This window comes from Cetorhinus maximus, chromosome 28 (assembly GCF_964194155.1).
Source record: "Cetorhinus maximus chromosome 28, sCetMax3.hap1.1, whole genome shotgun sequence".
NCBI lineage: Eukaryota > Metazoa > Chordata > Chondrichthyes > Lamniformes > Cetorhinidae > Cetorhinus > Cetorhinus maximus.
This window is the reverse complement of record NC_135906.1, coordinates 25759966-25779365: the sequence shown is the minus strand read 5'-3', so window position 1 is coordinate 25779365 and position 19400 is coordinate 25759966. Positions and strand designations below refer to the sequence as shown.

At 46.5% G+C, this 19400-nt stretch overlaps 1 protein-coding gene across 1 annotated transcript in view; it reads left to right on the top strand.

Moving 5' to 3' along the window:
* prkcsh (PRKCSH beta subunit of glucosidase II) overlaps window positions 1-18346 on the top strand; it is a 74768-nt gene extending 56422 nt beyond the window's left edge. The window contains exons 13-17 of the mRNA XM_078531452.1: window positions 1078-1167; window positions 8244-8318; window positions 14441-14540; window positions 15646-15810; window positions 16886-18346. Coding sequence (XP_078387578.1) covers window positions 1078-1167; window positions 8244-8318; window positions 14441-14540; window positions 15646-15786 — 406 coding nt within the window. The 3' untranslated portion in view covers window positions 15787-15810; window positions 16886-18346. The remainder of the gene's footprint in view (window positions 1-1077; window positions 1168-8243; window positions 8319-14440; window positions 14541-15645; window positions 15811-16885) is intronic.
* The last annotated feature ends 1054 nt before the right edge of the window (window positions 18347-19400 follow it).

Sequence of the window (19400 nt, the reverse complement as noted above, 5' to 3'; positions counted from 1 at the left end):
CTTCCTTGCACCCACCGACTGAGGCCAATTGTAGTGCCCCTACTGTTGGCCCAACTGGACCAGTAGCACAACACAGGTTGAAAAATTGAAATTGTAAAGTACTTGGATTACTGAAAATGGCAACATCTTGCTCTGAAATGTATTTATAGAATGGGTGAGATATGGCATTGTGCGCAATAAATGCGCAGTATATAATGTCCTGTGTTGTACCCAAATGGAGTTTTTCCCCCAAACACTTAAAAAGGTAAGAAATTGACTGTAGCAGATTGTCCTGCTCCAGATGAGGCGTAGATTTTATTTTTTGTTCTTTTGTAGGATGTGGGTGTCACTGGCAAGTCCACCATTCGTTGCCCATCCACTACCTTTGAACTGAGTAGCTTACTAGGCCATTTCAGAGGGCAGTTAAGAGTCAACCACCTTGATCTGGGTCTGCCCATATCTGATAAAAACAAAAGGCTAAAAGCTACTGCGGATGCTGGAAATCCAAAACAAAAACAGAATTACCTGGAAAAACTCAGCAGGTCTGGCAGCATCGGTGGAGAAGAAATCAGTTAATGTTTCGAGTCTTCATGACCCTCGAAGGGTCATGAAGACTCGAAACGTTAACTGATTTCTTCTCCACCGATGCTGCCAGACCTGCTGAGTTTTTCCTGCCCATATCTGTACAGACCAGGAAGCGAGGATCATGGTCTGAACAGTCTCATGATTGCTCTGACACTGAAACTAAACATTTTTTAAGGGGGCGTTGGCTAAGGAGCAGAAGTCACCTCTGTTAGCTGCTGTTTTTTCCAGTGATGATAACAGCATTGGGTGACGGGATCAGTTACATTTAACAGCTGAGGCTGTCGTTTTTATGTGCAAGTTCGACTTTGATTAACCAGATGCCTACATTTTATTTTTATATTCTTGACCTTTTTTGATTGGTTGCTGTTATGACAGTGAGATAAGGAATTTGGATCCAATGATTCTGATTATTTTAGCATACTGTGATCATTTCTGTGGTGAGTGATCAATTTAAAAAAAAACCCCAGAAAATAGCACCACCTGATTTACAGTTTCACTGCTGATGTTTTACAGGAGCCTTGAGAAGGAGCTTACGATTGATTTTGGAGCCGATGGAGAATTTGCGTACATGTTCAACCAGTGCTATGAAATGACAACAAATGAGTGAGTGGTATCTTTTGTTCCCCATACCTTTTTTTTTTGGTATGCTGCTTGTGTTCGCAGTAAAAGGTTCTGAGATGAACAGATCGTTATCCTGAGGACCTAACTTTGTCAAGGTGGGAAAAATATATCATCATGCTGTCCTGGTAAATGGAAGGAACTGCTTACGGAGAATGTGGGAGCTAGGTTTTTTTTCTTTCTCATTAAGCAATCATCACCAGCAGCATCAACTTGGATTTAAATAGCACCTTTAACGTACTAAATCGTCCCAACGTATCAACGATCTTTAGAACGTAAGGACATTAAAAAAATAGGAGCAAAGAGTAGGCTATTTGGTCCCTCGGGCCTGCTCCATCATTCAGTTAGATCGTGGCTGATCTGATGTGGCCTTCTCTCCACTTTACTGCCTGCGCACCCCCTCCGCCCCCAAAACCCTTGACTCCCTTATCAATCGAAAACCTGTCTAACTCAGCCTTGAATACATTCAATGACCCAGCCTCCACTATTCGCCGGAGGGGGGTGGAGTTACAAACACCAGCGACCCTCCTGAGAGAGGAAATTCCTCCTCATCTCCGTCTTAAATGGTAGACCCCTTATTTTGAAACTGTGGCCCCCTTGTTCTAGATTCCCCCATGCTGGGGTTGGGGGTGGGGAGAGGGGGGGTGGGGGGAGGCGGGTGGAGGGAGGCGGGTGGAGGATACATCCTCTCGGCATCTACGCTGTCAAAACCCCCTCAGGATCTTGTGTGTTTCAGTGAGATCGCCTGTTTCGTGCGTTTTTACTGCAGCATTTCAATCACCGGTGCTGGATTATTTTACAAGTTTGATTTGTTAAGTTTCTAAAGCCCCTCATACGGGTGACGGACGCTAAGCTTCTGCAGCTGCCTCAGTCCATAGGTGATTTAACATGGTAGGTGAGCCGCTGATGGCAGATGTGTGGTTCTCCATCGGTTGGCTGCACTCCATGGTGTGATAAACACCCCGATGTTCAGGGAACTGCGACCTGCAAAACACAAAAAAAAATCTTTCTCGGTTAAAGCTGCTGGCTTCAATAAAGCAAACGCGGGCAGCTGATCCTGCAGGTTTTATTTTCTCCCCCCCCTCCGGATCTCTGTATTGTGCAGCGTTCGCAGTGTATAAGGAATGGGGAGCCCTGAAGCTGATCATCTGAAAGCAGGATCGAGCAAACTCTGAAAGCGGCCAGTTACGTCCGGACGCGCATATTAACACCAAGTCGGGGATAAGGAATAACAGTCTCGTTTTGGAAGGTTATTTTTTAAAATACGCTTGCTGAATTTACATCCTCGCTGCTTCTGAAGCAGGTACTTGGGAATAGATATTTGTGTGTTGCCTGCGCAGCTGAATCTATTTAAATGATGTTTCTTCCGCAGTGCTCGTTTAGATCAGCGCAACCCAACCAAAGCTTCGGGCAGCAAATTCTTAAGGGCAACAGCAGATAATTACTGTCAAACCCTCTCTTTCCCCTCTTCTCCCCCTCCCCGCTCCTTTCTATCACATTTGCACCCCCCGCCCCTATCTAATAGGAGAGCTCACTTGTGGTTATTGCATGATTTATGAAAAGCACAAAACGAAACTCTTGTATTTAGATCTACAGCAGCTGGTTGAAGATTGCTGGGTTTTTTTTCTACAGGATTCTGCTAATGCCATCCTGTTACAACCTCACCTGCCAACCTCTTGTTATTTGTCAGCTTAGCTCCATTTGAATTGACAGTGCCACTACGTAGATCGCCTTTTGTTTGGTCCTTTTTTTTTAAAAAAAACATATTTCAGTATTACGCAGAAACAAGGTTCTGCCAAGGATGGCAGGAGTAGAAAGTGCTGCACTGTTTGTGATTCAGCCCCTGTCAATTGGATGGACTCAGAACTCTGGTGTGCACACCCTACAGCCCACAACGCCCCCCACCAGCCCAGCCAAACCTGTCCCCTCCTAATAGGTGTTGACACTGTGGAACAACAGAAATCTCAGGGGCTCATAAGATTTTCACATCTTCCACGATTTTTAAGCCATGAACGAATCCTGTGATTTTAATTATTCTTGAAGCCAGTGTTGTGACATTTCCTGATCTTGATCCTTATGCTGCTCACAATTAATCTGTGTATGTTTTTATATAATATATATATGCATTACGCAAGCTTCAGGGTTGAGTTTAAAAGTATTGAAATTTTTGTACAGTAATGAGAGACCTTCTCACCAGCACCTTGGGGTACGAGGGATGAGCATTAAATATGGCTTTGCTAGTTTCCCCAAGTACAGATAAATTTAACCTCATAAAACTGGTCACGCCGCTTTTCACTGCATATTCTTTTCTTGATATTTGAGATAAGAGTAGTGTGCATACAGACATTTAAGAGAGGAGAAAATCTCACTTCAAAACTGGTCGAGGAGAATTGGAATTATTACTTTTATTTTCACTCAACTTCACAATTGATTTCTTCTCATCAGATAATCGGTGCCCTGATTAGAAGCTCGTTGCTTTATTTTTCGTTTAATCCTCTCTCGGCACTTGCAGCGTGGGTTCATTAACCCCCGTGAGCTGAGAGCTTCGTACAACCACTCGCCCATCAGCTCATTATTGCAGTTCATTGCGCGGAAGTTTCTTTCAGAGGAGCATTTGCCATCCATTTGAAAATCGTATTTCCGTTAGCTTTTGCTTCAGCAGTTGGTGCTGATGGTATCATTAGAAGAATTGATTTGGAGGAGCTTTAGCATTTGATGGTGTGGGGGAAGCAGAATTGATCTGGGATCTCTCGTGTCGAAATGTCATGATCGGTGATGCAGCGCTAGATAATGGCCCCAGAGCCCTTATTCAGCTCCCTTGCACTATCCATCAGTAACACCACCCTGGTGTTCCTGAGAAGCAGTGACTTAAACTCGGATTATTTTAAATCGATGAAATTTGGGCATGCTAAAATAAAGGGCAGACACAAATCTCCTTAATGTTAGTTTACCACAGTGCTCTAGACCCAAGTGCACTGTTGTTTTGAAATATGTTTCTTGAATATTCAAAACAATCGTATTTGCAATCTTAAATCTCATCTTTTAGGTTAGTGTTTTATGATTTGTTAGGGTTTATGGGGTCAGTTTTTTGCTTTGGGCACAATTGAGAATCTGGGCACAAATTTTGTCCATTTTGAAACTTGTTTCTTTCCCTCCAAATCGCCAAATGCATAATCTGCTGTGAAAACATTGCAATCAGGCAGTGTTTGTAAATGTAATTCTCCTTTTCAACAAAGTTGCTTTTAAAAAATGGGCCTTGATATGTTTAGGAGCGGTAACTTGGCACCGTTAGATGCATACAGCTGAAAATGAGTTTATGACAAAAAGATGAGCGTTTTTAATGGTCGTGTTAATCCAGCACCTGCGAATAAACTGGTTTTAAAACGACTGAACGTGACTTTTTAATAAAAGAAAGTGCGCAGGTATTTTCTAGTTGGGCCAATTTCTTAGTAAATTTTGAAAAAAGAACCTGCATTCAAAAACCTTTCAAAACATTCTTGTTTCTGTCCTTGCAGCCAAAAGATCCAGTTTAATTTTTTTAAGCTATCTTGATGGCTTGTGACAATTGGCGAAAACTCCCATTGGCAGATGTTTCCTCTGGGGAGGGAGCGGGGGGTGGGTGTGTGTGTGTGTGTAGGATATGGCTGGTTTTATGGGCAAGGCAGGATTCTAGTGCATTAGTTTTAAAATTAGCGCAAATGGTCAAACAAACTTGGCTTGCACTGAATGCAATTTGTGTTGAACGTTTTGTGATCTTTTGATCTGCTAAGCTGATTTTGGGTCAATTTCACTGTGGGGGAGAAAAGCAATTGGACGGCACTTCCAGGTCTATATATTCACGTTAGCATAACCCATGTAATAAAAACCAAAATCCCCTTACAGGACTCCTGCCATTGCAGTACCAAATAAAACAGAACAAAATCACCAAGTTATGATGTTTGTGGTAACTCATTGAGCGCTCTTGTCTTTGAGAGCACTGCTGCGTTCGTGATTTTCTCCTGCCAGGAACTACCTGTAATGCGCCACAGACAGTGAAGGTGGAAATTGTAGAACTTTTTTTGATAGCTGCAAGTCGTCCATGTTTCACAGCCATACAGCGAAGTGCGGGGGTACACAGGCCTTATGAACCATCAGCTCGGCCCCAAGGGTCAGCTTGATGCTATTTCATGCGCGTTTCGTGAGTTGTCCCGAGCTGCTTTCCCTGTGCATCTCAAAGGCAGAGCTCCCAAGCTTGTTGGCCCTCGTTAACACACACAGGCGACTTCACTGGCTCAGGCACTCCTGCAGGATGGAAGACGGTCACACACCCAAGGACTTGGTGTATGGTGTGGTAGCTGGAGCCTCACAACCAGTAGATGCCCAAAGCTCCACTTCGGGGACGCGTGCAGGCGTGCCCACGAAGGCCTCGGACACCAGATTATCGCACCTGGGAGTCGACTAGCTGCCGACAGAGGAAAATGGAGACATCACCGTGATGACCACTGGCTACGGCAGTTTGGCGACAGACACCCACGCCAGAAAAAACCAGCAACCCATGATGACACTTAGTCGCTCCATGTGCAGCACTTGTGGCAGATTCTGCCTCTCAAGGATCGGCCTCTGCAGCCTTCAGCAACATCCCACCTGAAACGGATTTGTTAGCTGCGTGTCCCTCATCTCTCAAAGCTGGAAGGATGCTGTAACCGGTAACTCATTACTTTCACTGTTCACTCTTGCTTCTCCTTGTATACGTTTGTACTTAGGCAGGGAAACTTGTTAGCTGCCTGAACACTTGATAAAAAAAAAAAAATCTTCTCTGCTTTCAAAATAAGCTATGTCTTTATGAATCTATTTCTGTTAAATATCCCTAGTCAGCATGGTGGCACAGCTTGTTAGTGGGAGGAGAGGTGTCGCGACTGGCAAGTCATTTCTTCAATTTCACCGTTACAAATGGAGAAAATTAAAATTTAAGCTGGATCTTTCGGGTGAAAGGACACGTATATGAACACGTTAAAAAAGGTTTTGAAAGCTGTTTCTTTTTAAAGTTTACATTACTTGAAAAATGTGGAGCTATTTTCTCGTTATTTTCAGTAATTTAAAAAAAAAAATTCATTCATGGGATGTGGGCTTCGCTGGCTGGCCCAGCATTTGTTACCCATCCCTAATTGCCCTTGAGAAGGTGGGGGTGAGCTGCCTTCTTGAACCGCTGCAGTCCATGTGGTGTAGGTACACCCACAGTGCTGCTAGGGAGGGAGCTCCAGGATTTTGACCCAGCGACAGTGAAGGAACGGCGATATATTTCCAAGTCAGGATGGCGAATGGTGACCTAGCAAACGTTACTTGCCACTTGTCAGCCCAAGCCTGGATATTGTCCAGGTCTTGCTGCATTTGGACATGGACTGCTTCAGTATCTGAGGAGTCGCGAATGGTGCTGATCATTGTGCAATCATCAGCGAACATTCCCAGTTCTGACCTCATGATGGAAGGGAGGCCATTGAGGAAGCAGCTGAAGACGGCTGGGCCTAGGACACTACCCTGAGGAATCCCTGCAGTGATGCCCTGGAGCTGATATGACTGACCTCCGACCATCTCCCTTTGTGCTAGGTATGGCTCCAACCAGCGGAAAGTTTTCCCATTGACTCCAGTTTTGCTAGGGCTCTTTGATGCCACACTCGATCAAATGCGATTACAAATGGAGGTGAGGTGCTTATGTATAAGTGCTGAGAGGGACTGTGCAAACACTTCCAATTCTTGGCACCATAAATAAAATTCTGTGGCTGAAGTGCATTTTATTTGCTTCATTGTTGAAGGCTGTTCATTCTTCTTGCAGAGACGATAATGCACATATATAAGTGTGTGTGTGCACTGACACTGCCTTTTAAATGAGGCATTAAGTCCATCTTCTGTGCCAGATAGATGCACGAGATTCATGGCATTATTCAAAAGAGGCCAGAGGGAGCTTTTCATGGTTCTCCTTGTCAACATTTATCCCTCAAATCAATTCCAATTTTTAAAAAAAAATTAGCTGGGCATTATCGCACTGCCGTTTGGTGGGAGCTTGCTGTGTGCAAATTGGCTGTTGCGTTTCCCGAATTGCAACAGTGACCGTGCTTCAAAAGTACTTCCTCGGTTGTAAAGCACTTTGGGACATCCTGAGGACCTGGGGGCGGGGAGATGCTATGTAAATGTAAGTTTATCCTTTTTATGGTGAGCAGGAAACATTCTTCCCAGCCTGTGTTCTGTGAAGTGCTCCTGGGATGTTCTGATAGAGCATTGATCGGGTTGTGTCTCTGTTATGTTGCTATGTTAATGTAATGCTGGTCATCACCGAGGTAGCCCATGGGTCACGGGCAGGATGGAATTTAGGGCAAGACCAACAACAAATGATCTATTTTACAGAGAACTGTGCCCAACCGTCTATTTACTTTAAAAAGAGCCTGTACCAACTACTGTGCAGCAAGCACAACTCATGAGCAAAACTACAGCAAAGTCTTCCGATATAGGCAGGGTTATTCCACCAGAAAAGTGCAGTGAGTGGAGGAGAATTACATAATACAATTTACGTACACAAAATGGATATTATTTACTTGCTGCAGTGTAGTTACTCCAGGTGTGATTGACAGGGGTAAATACCTAATCATCTCCATTCTGATCGGGAATAGGGGTGTCACTAAATGCTGCCTATTTTAAAGCATCCTCAAGTCCCCTGTAAAAGAAACCCCTGAGTAGGTTAGAACTTGCGTGTTCGGGCTTTAACGTTGGTGCGTCGCCCGAGCGTGCAGTAGGGAACCTCGGAGCTTCTAGTTTTATGAAATTATTGGGAAACGTGGACAGTAAATCTTAATTTGCTAGTGTCTTCATTTAAAACTTATGCACTCAGCTCCAAAACAATCCTCCCCATACCTCGAGGCCGGCAAAATTCAGGCAGGACAAATCGGCCAATAAGAAATAGGAGAGAAAACAGGATCGAGTTACCTCGGCTTTAAGGGCAAGGGTGTGGAGTGGGGTGGTGGGGTGGTATGTGGACACCCCTAGGCTAGAAACTGTTCAGGAATTTAACGATGGTTTTCTATTCCTTACAGGTACGTCTACAAGCTCTGTCCGTTCAATAAAGTGGCACAGAAGCCAAAACATGGAGGGTCAGAAACGAGTCTTGGGTAAGATAATTATAGATGTGCAGAGTGGATGTTCCTTAACATTTTTTTTTCCAAATTACTTTCTTTTCTCATTTATTCTCCTTCTACCTCTTCTTCTAAATGTAGGGAATAGCATGGGTTAATGTGAGTGGAAAATTTGAACATCGGTTTCTCTGAATTGCTCATGCCCAGACTTTCCTGGTCCAGTGGTGAGGAAAGGCAGATGCGTTGTGTTGTGTTGTGGCACTGAACATTGCAGTTTTTGGTATGTGAGCACATTGTGCCATCAGCATGAACGACCCTGTTGAAGGGAACCTGCCTGAGATTGGCTTGTTTTATCTGAATGCCAGTAGATCAGAGTGTTTCAATCCAGACTGATCGTCCATTGCCATTCTCTAATCCAAGCATGCGGTCCCAGTAGCCATGAGCACTGCACAAATTTATCTCCATGTTATGGAATAACTCAAAGTACTCTGCTTAGAACATATGAACATATGAGTTAAGAGCAGGAGTAATAGACCCCCGAGCCTGCTCTGCCACTCAATAAGATCATGGCTGATGTGAATTCTCCACATTCCTGCCTATCATCTGTAACCTTTCACCTCCTTACTTATCAAGAATCTATCTACCTCTGCCTTGAAAATATTCAAAGACTGCTTCCACTGCCTTTTGGGGAAGAGAGCCCCAAAGACTCACGACCCTCTGAGAAAAAAAAAAATTCTCCTCATCTCTGTCTTAAATGGGCAACCCCTTATTTTTAAACAGTGACCCCTAGTCCTAGATTCCCCCACAAGAGGAAACAACCTTTCCACGTCCACCCGGTCAAGACCCCTCAAGATCTTTATGTTTCAATCAAGCCGCCTCTTACTGCTAAACTACAGTGGATACAAGCCTAGCCTGTCTTTCCTCATAAGACAACCCACCCATTCCAAGTATTAGTCGAGCAAACCTCTGAAAGGCATTGAAGCAAAAGCATTGAAAGCAAAGTACTGTGGACGCTGGAAATCTGAAATAAAGCGCTGGAAGCACTCAGCAGGTGGGGAGAGAAACAGAGCTAAAGTTTCAGATCGGTGATCTGTCATCGGAACTGGAAGTGCTGTAGAGATGAACCGCTTTTAAACGATTACACAATGGAGGGTCAGGGAAACAATACAAGGGCAAGGTCTGTGATCAGTTGGAAGGCAGGGCGATGTGATGACAAAAGAGTTGCTGCAGCTTTACAAGATTTTGGTGAGACCGCATCTGGAGGACTGTGTACAGTTTTAACCTCCACATTTAAGAAAGGATATACTTGCAATGGAGGCAGTACATCGAGGATTCACTAGATTGGTCCTTGGGATGAGGGAGTTCCCTATAATGAGAGGCTGAGTAAACTGGGCCTATATTCTTTAGAAGAATGAGAGGCGATCTCGTTGAAACCTATAAAACTCTGAAGGGGTCTGACAGGGCGGGGACTGAAAGATTATTCCTGCTGGCCGGGGAATCTAAAACACGGGGGGCATCGTCTCAGGATAAGGGGCCGATCATTTTGATCTGGGATGAGAAATTCCTTCACTCGAAAGGTTGTTGAACCTTTGGAATTCTCTATCCCAGAGAGTGGTGGATGCTCCATTGTTGAAATACATTGAAAGCTGGGGTAGATTTTTGGTGTCTCAGGGAATTGAGGAACGCGGGGCACGGGCAGGAAAATGGTGTTGAAACCTAAGACCAGCCACGATCGTATTGAATGGCGGAGCAGGCTCGATGGGCTGTGTGGTCTACTCCTGCTAAGAAGCAAAAGATGGGCCCAGAGGTGTAAATGGCCTCAGCAAAAAGCAAGAGGGGAGGGAAACCATGAAAAATCTGGCAACGCAGTGAAGGCTCCATAACCCGAGAGTGTGCCGAAAGACCCTGTGAATGTGGACCACTCTGCCGGCTATACTGCGTAAAGCAGTCCCCGCGTGAGCCCCTGTACAAGTGATGAGCTGTAGCCAGGCAGAGACTGAAAAATTAATTAATCCCACCTAACAGTGATCCAAATTTGCACTAGTTCTGTCTGCCGTTCGGGTGATATGTAATGAATAACAAGTGCTAGCCAAGGTGCCTGAAAGGAGAAGGGCTGTTTTAAACCTTGAAAGCATAGAGTATATATTTGGCAAAGTAGAGTGAAAGTCAATCCCCTATATTGTTGTAATAATAACCATTTTTCTTTCTGTCAACTACTGTTTTAGTCCTCTATTTTAAAGAAAAGTGCCCTGACATTTAAATGTCCAGGGTATCTCAAAATTGCTTTGAAAAAGGTGTTAAATATTTAATATCTTTCTTTCATAATCACTCCTTAGTTGAACAATCATTAAAGCTGAATGATTCCTTCCCGCTTCTGTTGACTTGTGTAGGATGATTTCCAAGATGCGTAATAGAATCTATTATCTCTCGAGCTGTTTACAAAGAGAATCCTTTAGGTATTTCGAGCGCAGAGTCTTTACATGAAACACGTTTTGAAATGAATGCAGAATCTGAGCCCTGAATGCTACAGGAGGGAATGCCTAGTTTTGATGCACTTTGCTCTTCCAGTGCTAACATGCTAGTGATTGGTTGTCATCTTAAATGCTATCTTCAAAATAAAAAGCGAGGCAGAAGCATCAAAAATAGGCTGGAATCATCTCAAATCGCCGCAGCGAGTGCAGAGACAAAAGCGTTGCCACCTATTGTGACCTATGCCCTATAGTGGAACCAAAGAACAGCTGCTGAAATCTATAATTATGAAAATTAATGATAACGCATAGCACCTGGTTAACTGTGGAGGTTTACATTACAGGGGGAGGCCATTCAACCCATTACGTCTGTGCTGGCTCTTTTGCGAAAGAAATCCAAAGCTAATCCTTGTGCCCCTTCCCCTGACCCTAAGCCGGACTCTGCTGCATTACTTAATGGCTCGCATTGAGAACCTTCTCCAGAACTGAGAAGCGTCTGCACCCAAGATGTTCACCTATCCCCCTATCAGATACCTGCTGTATCTTTGCAATATCTTCTGTTGTTTTATTTCTCCAGTGGGCCTAGGGCGGTTTAGGTTGAGAGTCACATTTCCAGTCCTTCCGTCGTGAAACCGAATTGTTCATACAGACGCACAGTTTGATTTTGGACGCCCAAGGGATGGAATTGCTTCAGTTGCAGTATTTAGGAACAGTACGTCCCAAACTCTTCCCCGTCCCCCCACCCTGATGTAACCCCATTTTGAATGCTTCAGACTTTGTTTGAACCCAGAGTGGAAATTTGGGGGGAGGGGGGAGTGTGTACGAGATTTGCTGAAAGGGGAAAGTTGGAGGGGAGGGAGGCAGAAAGGGAGGTGGCAAGGCTTGGCAGGGAGGGCGGGGCTTCGGCCGTTGGGCGGGGAGGGCGGGGCTTCGGCCGTTGGGCGGGGAGGGCGGGGCTTCGGCCGTTGGGCGGGGAGGGCGGGGCTTCGGCCGTTGGGCGGGGAGGGCGGGGCTTCGGCCGTTGGGCGGGGAGGGCGGGGCTTCGGCCGTTGGGCGGGGAGGGCGGGGCTTCGGCCGTTGGGCGGGGAGGGCGGGGCTTCGGCCGTTGGGCGGGGAGGGCGGGGCTTCGGCCGTTGGGCGGGGAGGGCGGGGCTTCGGCCGTTGGGCGGGGAGGGCGGGGCTTCGGCCGTTGGGCGGGGAGGGCGGGGCTTCGGCCGTTGGGCGGGGAGGGCGGGGCTTCGGCCGTTGGGCGGGGAGGGCGGGGCTTCGGCCGTTGGGCGGGGAGGGCGGGGCTTCGGCCGTTGGGCGGGGAGGGCGGGGCTTCGGCCGTTGGGCGGGGAGGGCGGGGCTTCGGCCGTTGGGCGGGGAGGGCGGGGCTTCGGCCGTTGGGCGGGGAGGGCGGGGCTTCGGCCGTTGGGCGGGGAGGGCGGGGCTTCGGCCGTTGGGCGGGGAGGGCGGGGCTTCGGCCGTTGGGTGGCAGGAAGGATTTTAGCTCTTGACTGGGGGGTGCTGGCAGACAACAGGAGTTAAATGTTGGGGGAGTTGATGAAAAAGCGGGATTTCTACAAAAAAAACAAACACGTACCATTTTGCTGGCTTCTTTTTGGAGCAGCGATCAGGCCTTAGAAAGAAGCCCATTAGACCATGCCCGTCACCAAAAACAAAATCATGAGGATTTAAAGAGGCCTTGCAACTGTCAACTCAGTCTGAGCTCCACAACAGCCATTGCTGCCTCTGAGCTCACGATCCCAAGATCTTGGTCGAGATCCATAGTTTGGGAAGCCCTGGCCTAGGAAACACGTTCAGTGAACATTTATTCTGATTGGTGGTTGTAAACGGGGGAGGGGGACATGGTGGCGACTCTTAGTGAATTAGGAGCACTTCCCTGCCGCAGATCTTGAACACCAGATGAGATGAGTTTTGTCTGCTCGTTTTATTTTTTCCCCCACATGTTATCCCCCCCACTCCTTTGAACGCAATAACTTGTGCTGGAAAATGCATTCGCGAATGCTGGCAGTGCTCTGGCATCACTATCCAAGCGGTCATTCTCCATGTGTGTGAGAAACGTCCAGTGCCAACATTCCAGCTGACAATGGAATGCATTCTGGGTGCAAGCTGTCCTTGGCCATTGCCCAGCACCCACTTGAACACTTTCCAGCAGCAATAACCATTGCTGGTTTATTTAAACCACCCCCACTGAACCCCAGTTCAGCACTGAGATCAGGTGCTGCACACCTGCTGACATCAGCTAGCTGAGCGCAGACCATGCGCCGCCTGTGTCTGGTAGCAGCAGTGTGTACCACCTACGAGATCCACTGCAGGAGCTTGCCAAAGCTCCTTCGAGAGCACCTTCTAAACCCGCAACCTCTCCAACCTAAAAGATCCAGGGCAGCGGGTGAATGGGAACACCTCCACCTGCAAGTTCCCCTCCAAGTTATACATCACTCTGACTTGGGACTGTATCGCTGTTCCTTTGTCATCGGTGGGTCAAAACCCTGGAACCCCATTCCCCTCAGCACTGTGGGTGTATCTACGCCAGATGCACTGCTGCAGTTCAAGAAGACAGCCCACCACCCCCTTCTCGAGGGTAATTAGGGGTGGGCAACAAATGCTGACCTCGCCATCAATACCCATATCCCATGGGTGGGGGTGTGTTGGTGTTCCAGTACTATATGTGTGATGCGTTTACCCACTGAACCTTTGGGGAAAGCTCCCTCCTAGCCATGTTTGCTTTGTCTTGAGTATAGAAGATTAAGGGGTGATCTAATTGAGATGTTTAACCTTATCGGATTTGATAGGATAGATGGAAACGATTTCCTATGGGGTGGAAAACAGAACGAGAGAGCAAAACCTTAAAATCAGAGCTAGGTTGTTTAGGGATGCTCGCTGACCTGCATTGGCTCCTGGCCTGGTTGTTAACCACCTCCGTTTTAAAATTCTCATCGTTGTTTTCAAATTCCTATTTGGTCCCATCCCTCCTGATCTCTCTAACCTCTTCCAGTCCTTCAATGCTTTGCGATCCCTGCGCTCCTCCGTGTGACCTCTTGTGTATTTATTTTAGTCACTGTGCCATTGGCGACCATAGCTTCAGCTCCTCAAGCCCTGGGCTCTGCTGTCCCCCTGCAGCCCTCTTAATCCCCCTCTCCTTTAATGCGCTCCGTGAAACCTAGCTTTCCTGTCCCAATATCATCATTAAGTTGATCGGTGTGAAATTTTCTTAATGTGAAGTACCTAGGAGTATTATACGACATTAAGGATACTATATAAATGCAAATTGTTGTTGTCAGGAAGCACTTCACACAAAGGGAGGTGAGAATCTGGAACTCTCCTCCAAAAGGCTGCTGAGGCTTGATCAATTGAAAGTTTCAAAACTAAGATGGATAGATTTTTGTTGGGTGAGGGTATGAAGAGTTACGGAACCAAGGCAGGTAAGTGGAGCTGAGGTGCCGTCATCTTCTCTCTGCCCGAAGGCAGGTCCACGGTGATTATTCGCTGAACCCTGGCAGACTGCTGTGACTCCTCTACAGCAGGTAGGGTAAGGAGGTGGCCCCGAGTCTTCCTCAGCAGGAACAGGGATCGAAACCCCCCATTTGCTGTTGGTGTTAACCTGATCCACATGCTAGCTGGCTGGCCAACTGGGCTAATTCAGGGACCCTTTATAGCTTCTCTTTTCTTTTTGTTTGCACGCAGTTTATGGGGCTCGTGGGCTGGACCGGAAAGCAACAAGTTTAGTGCGATGAAGTACGAACATGGTACAGGCTGCTGGCAGGGGCCAAGCAGGTCCACTTTGGTAAGTGCGTCTAGACCTGAATCCGTGCGATGTGTGGGGATAGTTTGCCATGTGCACGAGAAACAATAAATCACGATTTTGTCGCTAGTCAGTTGGGTGTCACTACGGCTCATTTGGTAGAACTTGTCTCTGGGCTGGAAGGTTTTGAGTACAAGACCTTGGCATATAATGCAGGTCATTGCCTCAGTGTAGTACTGAAGCATATCTCCACTGATTAAGGTGCTGCTTTGTACAATAAGGCATTGAACCAAAATCCCACCTGCCTGTTTAGGTGGACATAAAGGATTTCGTAGCACAAGGATTGTATTGTGTGTGAAGTGTGTGAAGTCTGAATTGTTGTGCACTTTTTACATGCATGTTGTAGTCTGCAGCTATGAATAGTGATGGTAGAAGCCCTGACTTTCTTTTCATCACGTGGCTGAGCAGGAATCTCTCCGCTCTTACTGCCTGCCATTGGCATGTGTTGGAAGGATTTGCAGGTTGATACTCAACCTGTTTGGTCCCATTAGGAACACACCTTCCTTGGCCATCAGATCCTGGGATGGGACTTGAACCTGGAGCTTCTGGCTCAGAGGCTCTACCGACCGTGCCATAAGACCTCCACAAGGGGTAGTTAAAACAAATAGAGATGCATTTGGGAAAAATTAGATAAGCCTGTGAGGAAGAAAGGGCGTATTGATGGGGTTAGATGAAGAAAGTTGGAAGGAGGCTTGTGTGGAGCACAGACACTGACATGGACCTGTTGGGCCAAATGGCCTGTTTCTGTGCTATATGTTTGATGTAATTCGATGAAGAGCAGAGAAGTCCATGGCCAATATTCACTTAATCCCTAAATCACTTACTGATATTTGCGCAAATTAGCTCTGACAGTGCATAACTTGTTCAGTAATTAACTGAAGTATCAACCTCAATTATGTGCTTAAGTCCTGATTAAGGGCTTGAACCCAGGTATGGACCTTCTGACCCAGAGGTGGGAGTGCTGACACTGCACCTAACTGACTCCAACAGGGAGTGAACAGGCACATTAAAAAGTGATGCACGCTAGTGTGTAACCTTTAACCTGGTTGCAGGAGGCTGGCTTTGATATTGTTTTAATTGCCAACAGGTTAAGCTGTCCTGTGGCAAAGAGACTGCTGTGTTGTCCACCTCGGAGCCCAGTCGCTGTGAATACCTGATGGAGTTTTCGACACCTGCTTTTTGCCAGGAGGAAAGTGATGGGGAAGGCACAGACCACGATGAACTGTGAGAATCGGGCAAGCGGACTTAACAGGTGAAACAAGTTGCCCTAGCGCTGCTGAATTCAGTTCGTGCTCTTCCTTAACCCGTTTCCCTTCCGAGGGCCGTTTTCTTCTCGTACTCAATCCTTCTAACGCTGCTGCTGTTAAGCGGGTCTTTGAGAGCGGTTCTGTAATGTGGCTTTCTTGCGGATGGAAGCAGGTCGCCATAAGCAGCACAAATGGCCTGTTTCTGTGCTCCGTGTTTGATGTAATTCGACGAAGAGCAGAGGAGTCCATGGCCAATATTTCTCCCTAAATCACTTACTGCTATTTGTGCAAATTAGCTCTGACAGTGCATAACTGAAGTATCAACCTCAACTGTGTGCTTAAGTCCTGATTTGAAGGGCTTGAACCCACGTATGGACCTTCTGACCCGAAAGGGGTCGGCTAGGGAAACAGCGGCGAGGAAGGAGAGAGTGCCTCATTGCTGTTATTTCCAAAAAAATTGTACTGATGGCATTCTGTTTAAAAACCGTTAAGCACACTGCAAATTTCACCCATGTTGTAGTGGGGAAGCAAAGCCAACTTCTTTCAGACTGCGAGCAATGGGGAAACCCAAGTGTCTGTATTTCTAACATAAAAGCAAAACACTGCGGGTGCTGTAAATCTGAAATAAAAACAGAAAATACTGGAAACACTCAGCAGGCCAGGCAGCACCTGTGGAGAGAGAACCCTTTCGCCAGAACTGGCCTTGCCGTTGGATGAATCGTAGACTTTTTCTCTGAACTGTGTTGCAAAATGTCGGATGGCAGGTCCGTGCTGGTGTACGCAGTTTCCCAGTATCCCCAATCCTGACCAACCCATTTAAGGGACGCACTGTGGATAGCCCCAAAGTGAGGGAGCAAAAATTGGTATCTGTGACAGCCACTGTCGGTCGTGCTCCTACCTGGCTGTCTTGACCAACATTCAGCAGATTCCCATCGGACCCTGACAACTGGGGGAGAAAGGTGCCCTGGTTGGTGGAACAAATTAATTTACATAGCTTATTTTTTAAAAAAAAACTTGTTACTATTTTCTTTACTCTGTCATGCATTGATTTCTGAATGATATTTTTTCTTTCTGGAATAGGTTGTTGGAACCTCTTGGTGAAGAAGCGAAGGCAATGAGTTTTTTGGGGCCTGCAGCACTGTTAACCCAGTAGGCACCTTTTCCCTCACGGACCAGTTTTCTTATTCTTTTTTTTCTTTAATTGAAGCCCTCCCCTATAGGCAGTTTTCCAAAATGATGCCTTTTTCCTACCCCCCACCCCCCTCACCCCGAGAATATCTGGTGTGACCTCCCATCGTTGGTCACTTGGTTACTAAATCGCCACTCTACAAATCTTTTTTTTTTCTTAACGATGTAGTCTTTCTTTCCCCCTCCCAATCTGTAAGGCACAGCGACTCAGCTCAGTATCCAACCTCAACCAATATGCTGCAAGGTTCGGTGAAATAAAATTGGAATTTTTTAATGCTCGTAGAATTTACCTGAGGAAACCAATGGGGCTGTTAGAGCCGCTGTGTGTACAGTTGGCTATTGGTCTTCCTCCTACGAGATCAGTAAGTCACATTTTTTAAAAAAAAATGTGGTTCAGGTCTGGGCTCAAGATTCTGTGTATACTGCTTCTGTGACATGTAGTCTGTGACATGTAGGTTGAAGAATTTCCTTCTCTTCCCTCCAAAGAAGCCAGGTCCCACAATCTGTTAATGTTACATAAATCCTAAATATGGAAGTCTGAAAATGATATAACAACCAACTGATGTCTTTGCCAAAGTGGTTTCATTTTGTTTTGAAAACGGTTTTCTCTCTCCCCCCCACCCCCATCGCCACTCCATCCCCAAAATGTTTTGACCCTTCCCCCAAATCTCTGTCCTATGACAAGTGCTCAGAACCTCGCAGTCCTCCCTCGATGGGAGACCAGCGCAGTTGGGGGAACAGATGTTACTGTTGCTCGGTACTCAGCTGGCTGGATTCAGGCAGAGTAAAACAGGTTTCCAGGCACAAGTTTTTTTTCCCCCCCTCCTCCTCCTCCTCCAGGGACAATTGTTGTTTCTTCTTTTTGCCTCTTTGCTGTTGTGTCATGATAGGCAGGAACCAGAAGGCATACCACACTTGCGGATCTGTAATAATAAATGGCTAGTTCTGTTGACTCTGATTTTACAGCCTAATGGGTTTCGGTCTTGGGGATTTATTGCTGAAATCTGCTTCCCTCCCAGCCAGGCTATCAAGGTGAATCTGATTTGAGCACCCGGCCAGGAGCCTTGTGGCACCTTTAACTGCACCTCAGCTGTTGTATTCCACCCCTCCCGTCTGCGACCAGACAATTGTGTCTTAAATTTTTTTGGATATGATCATTGTATTTTTTTTTTAAAATCAGATACAAACTGTCTTTCCAGAGGTAACCGAGCATTTGCCCAGTTGTTCAGCGCCTGTCTATCCTGTCAGCTGTTTACAGCCACACGCTGCCACGATCTGGTAGAATTGCCGAGTGTTAAATGAGTACCTTATGGTGACAAATGAAAATAAACTGGTGGATGAAGCTGGAAAGAATGTGTGTTTTGGCTTTTGTTTTTCAGCTGCAGTCCCATCTCACACCCTCCCTCCCTCCCTCCTCACTCCTCCCTCCCTCCCTCCTCACTCCTCCCTCCCCCCCGCACCTGTCTGCCTGCCATTGGCTTGATAGAATATCTTCATCGGTGGAATCAGTGAAGCCTTGTTTGCAAGTCGAGCCAGCCAGTGCTTTCAACTGGAATGATTAAACGGATCGTCATTTATTAGACTGGAGATGTACCAGGCCATGCTGGAATTGGAAGAAATTTCATTACCAGTTTTGCGTTCAGGACCTAGATGCAAATCAAATCTCGCTTCTCTTCTGAGCCACTTATTACCCTGTCCACATAACCGCAAAGTCACTGACAGCAACTGCAGGTTGGTGTCAGCTTAGTGAAGTTCAGGAGGCAGCGTTGCTGTGTTTGGAGAGTCTGGGACTGCAGCGGTCCAAGAAGGCAGCTGGCCAACACCTTCTCGAGGGCAATTAGGGATGGGCAACAAATGCTGGCCCAGCCAGCGATGCCCAAATCCTGTGAAAGAAAATTCTTTTTTTTAAAAAAAAAGGCTAATGAGAAGGGATGATTACCGTGGGTGCCTCGAGAATCAACGTAAGAGCCCACAGCCACCACTCCAGGCTTTGCAAGACTGCTTGCCTGCACAGGCCAGTGGAAGTTTCCCATTAGTTGACCTTATCCTGGTGCTTTTCAATGGAACATTCCCCAGAGTTCCGAAGAATGAGAGGTGATCTCATCGAAACGCGACATTCTTAAGCGGATCAGTAGAGTAGATGCCACTAGACGTTTTGCCCAGCTGGATTCTCAATCCAAGTGTCAAGAGTTTTAGAATAAGGGGCCAGTTAAATTTAAGACTGGGATGAGAAATCTAACTCAAAGGGTTGTGGTTTGGAATTCTCTTACCCCAGAGAGGTATGGTTGCTCTATCGTTGAGTGTATTCATGACAGAAATAGATAGATTATTGGACTCCTCCAATGAATTAAGGGATATGAGGATAGTGTGGGCAGGTGAAGTTGAGCTGGAATATCAGCCATTATCT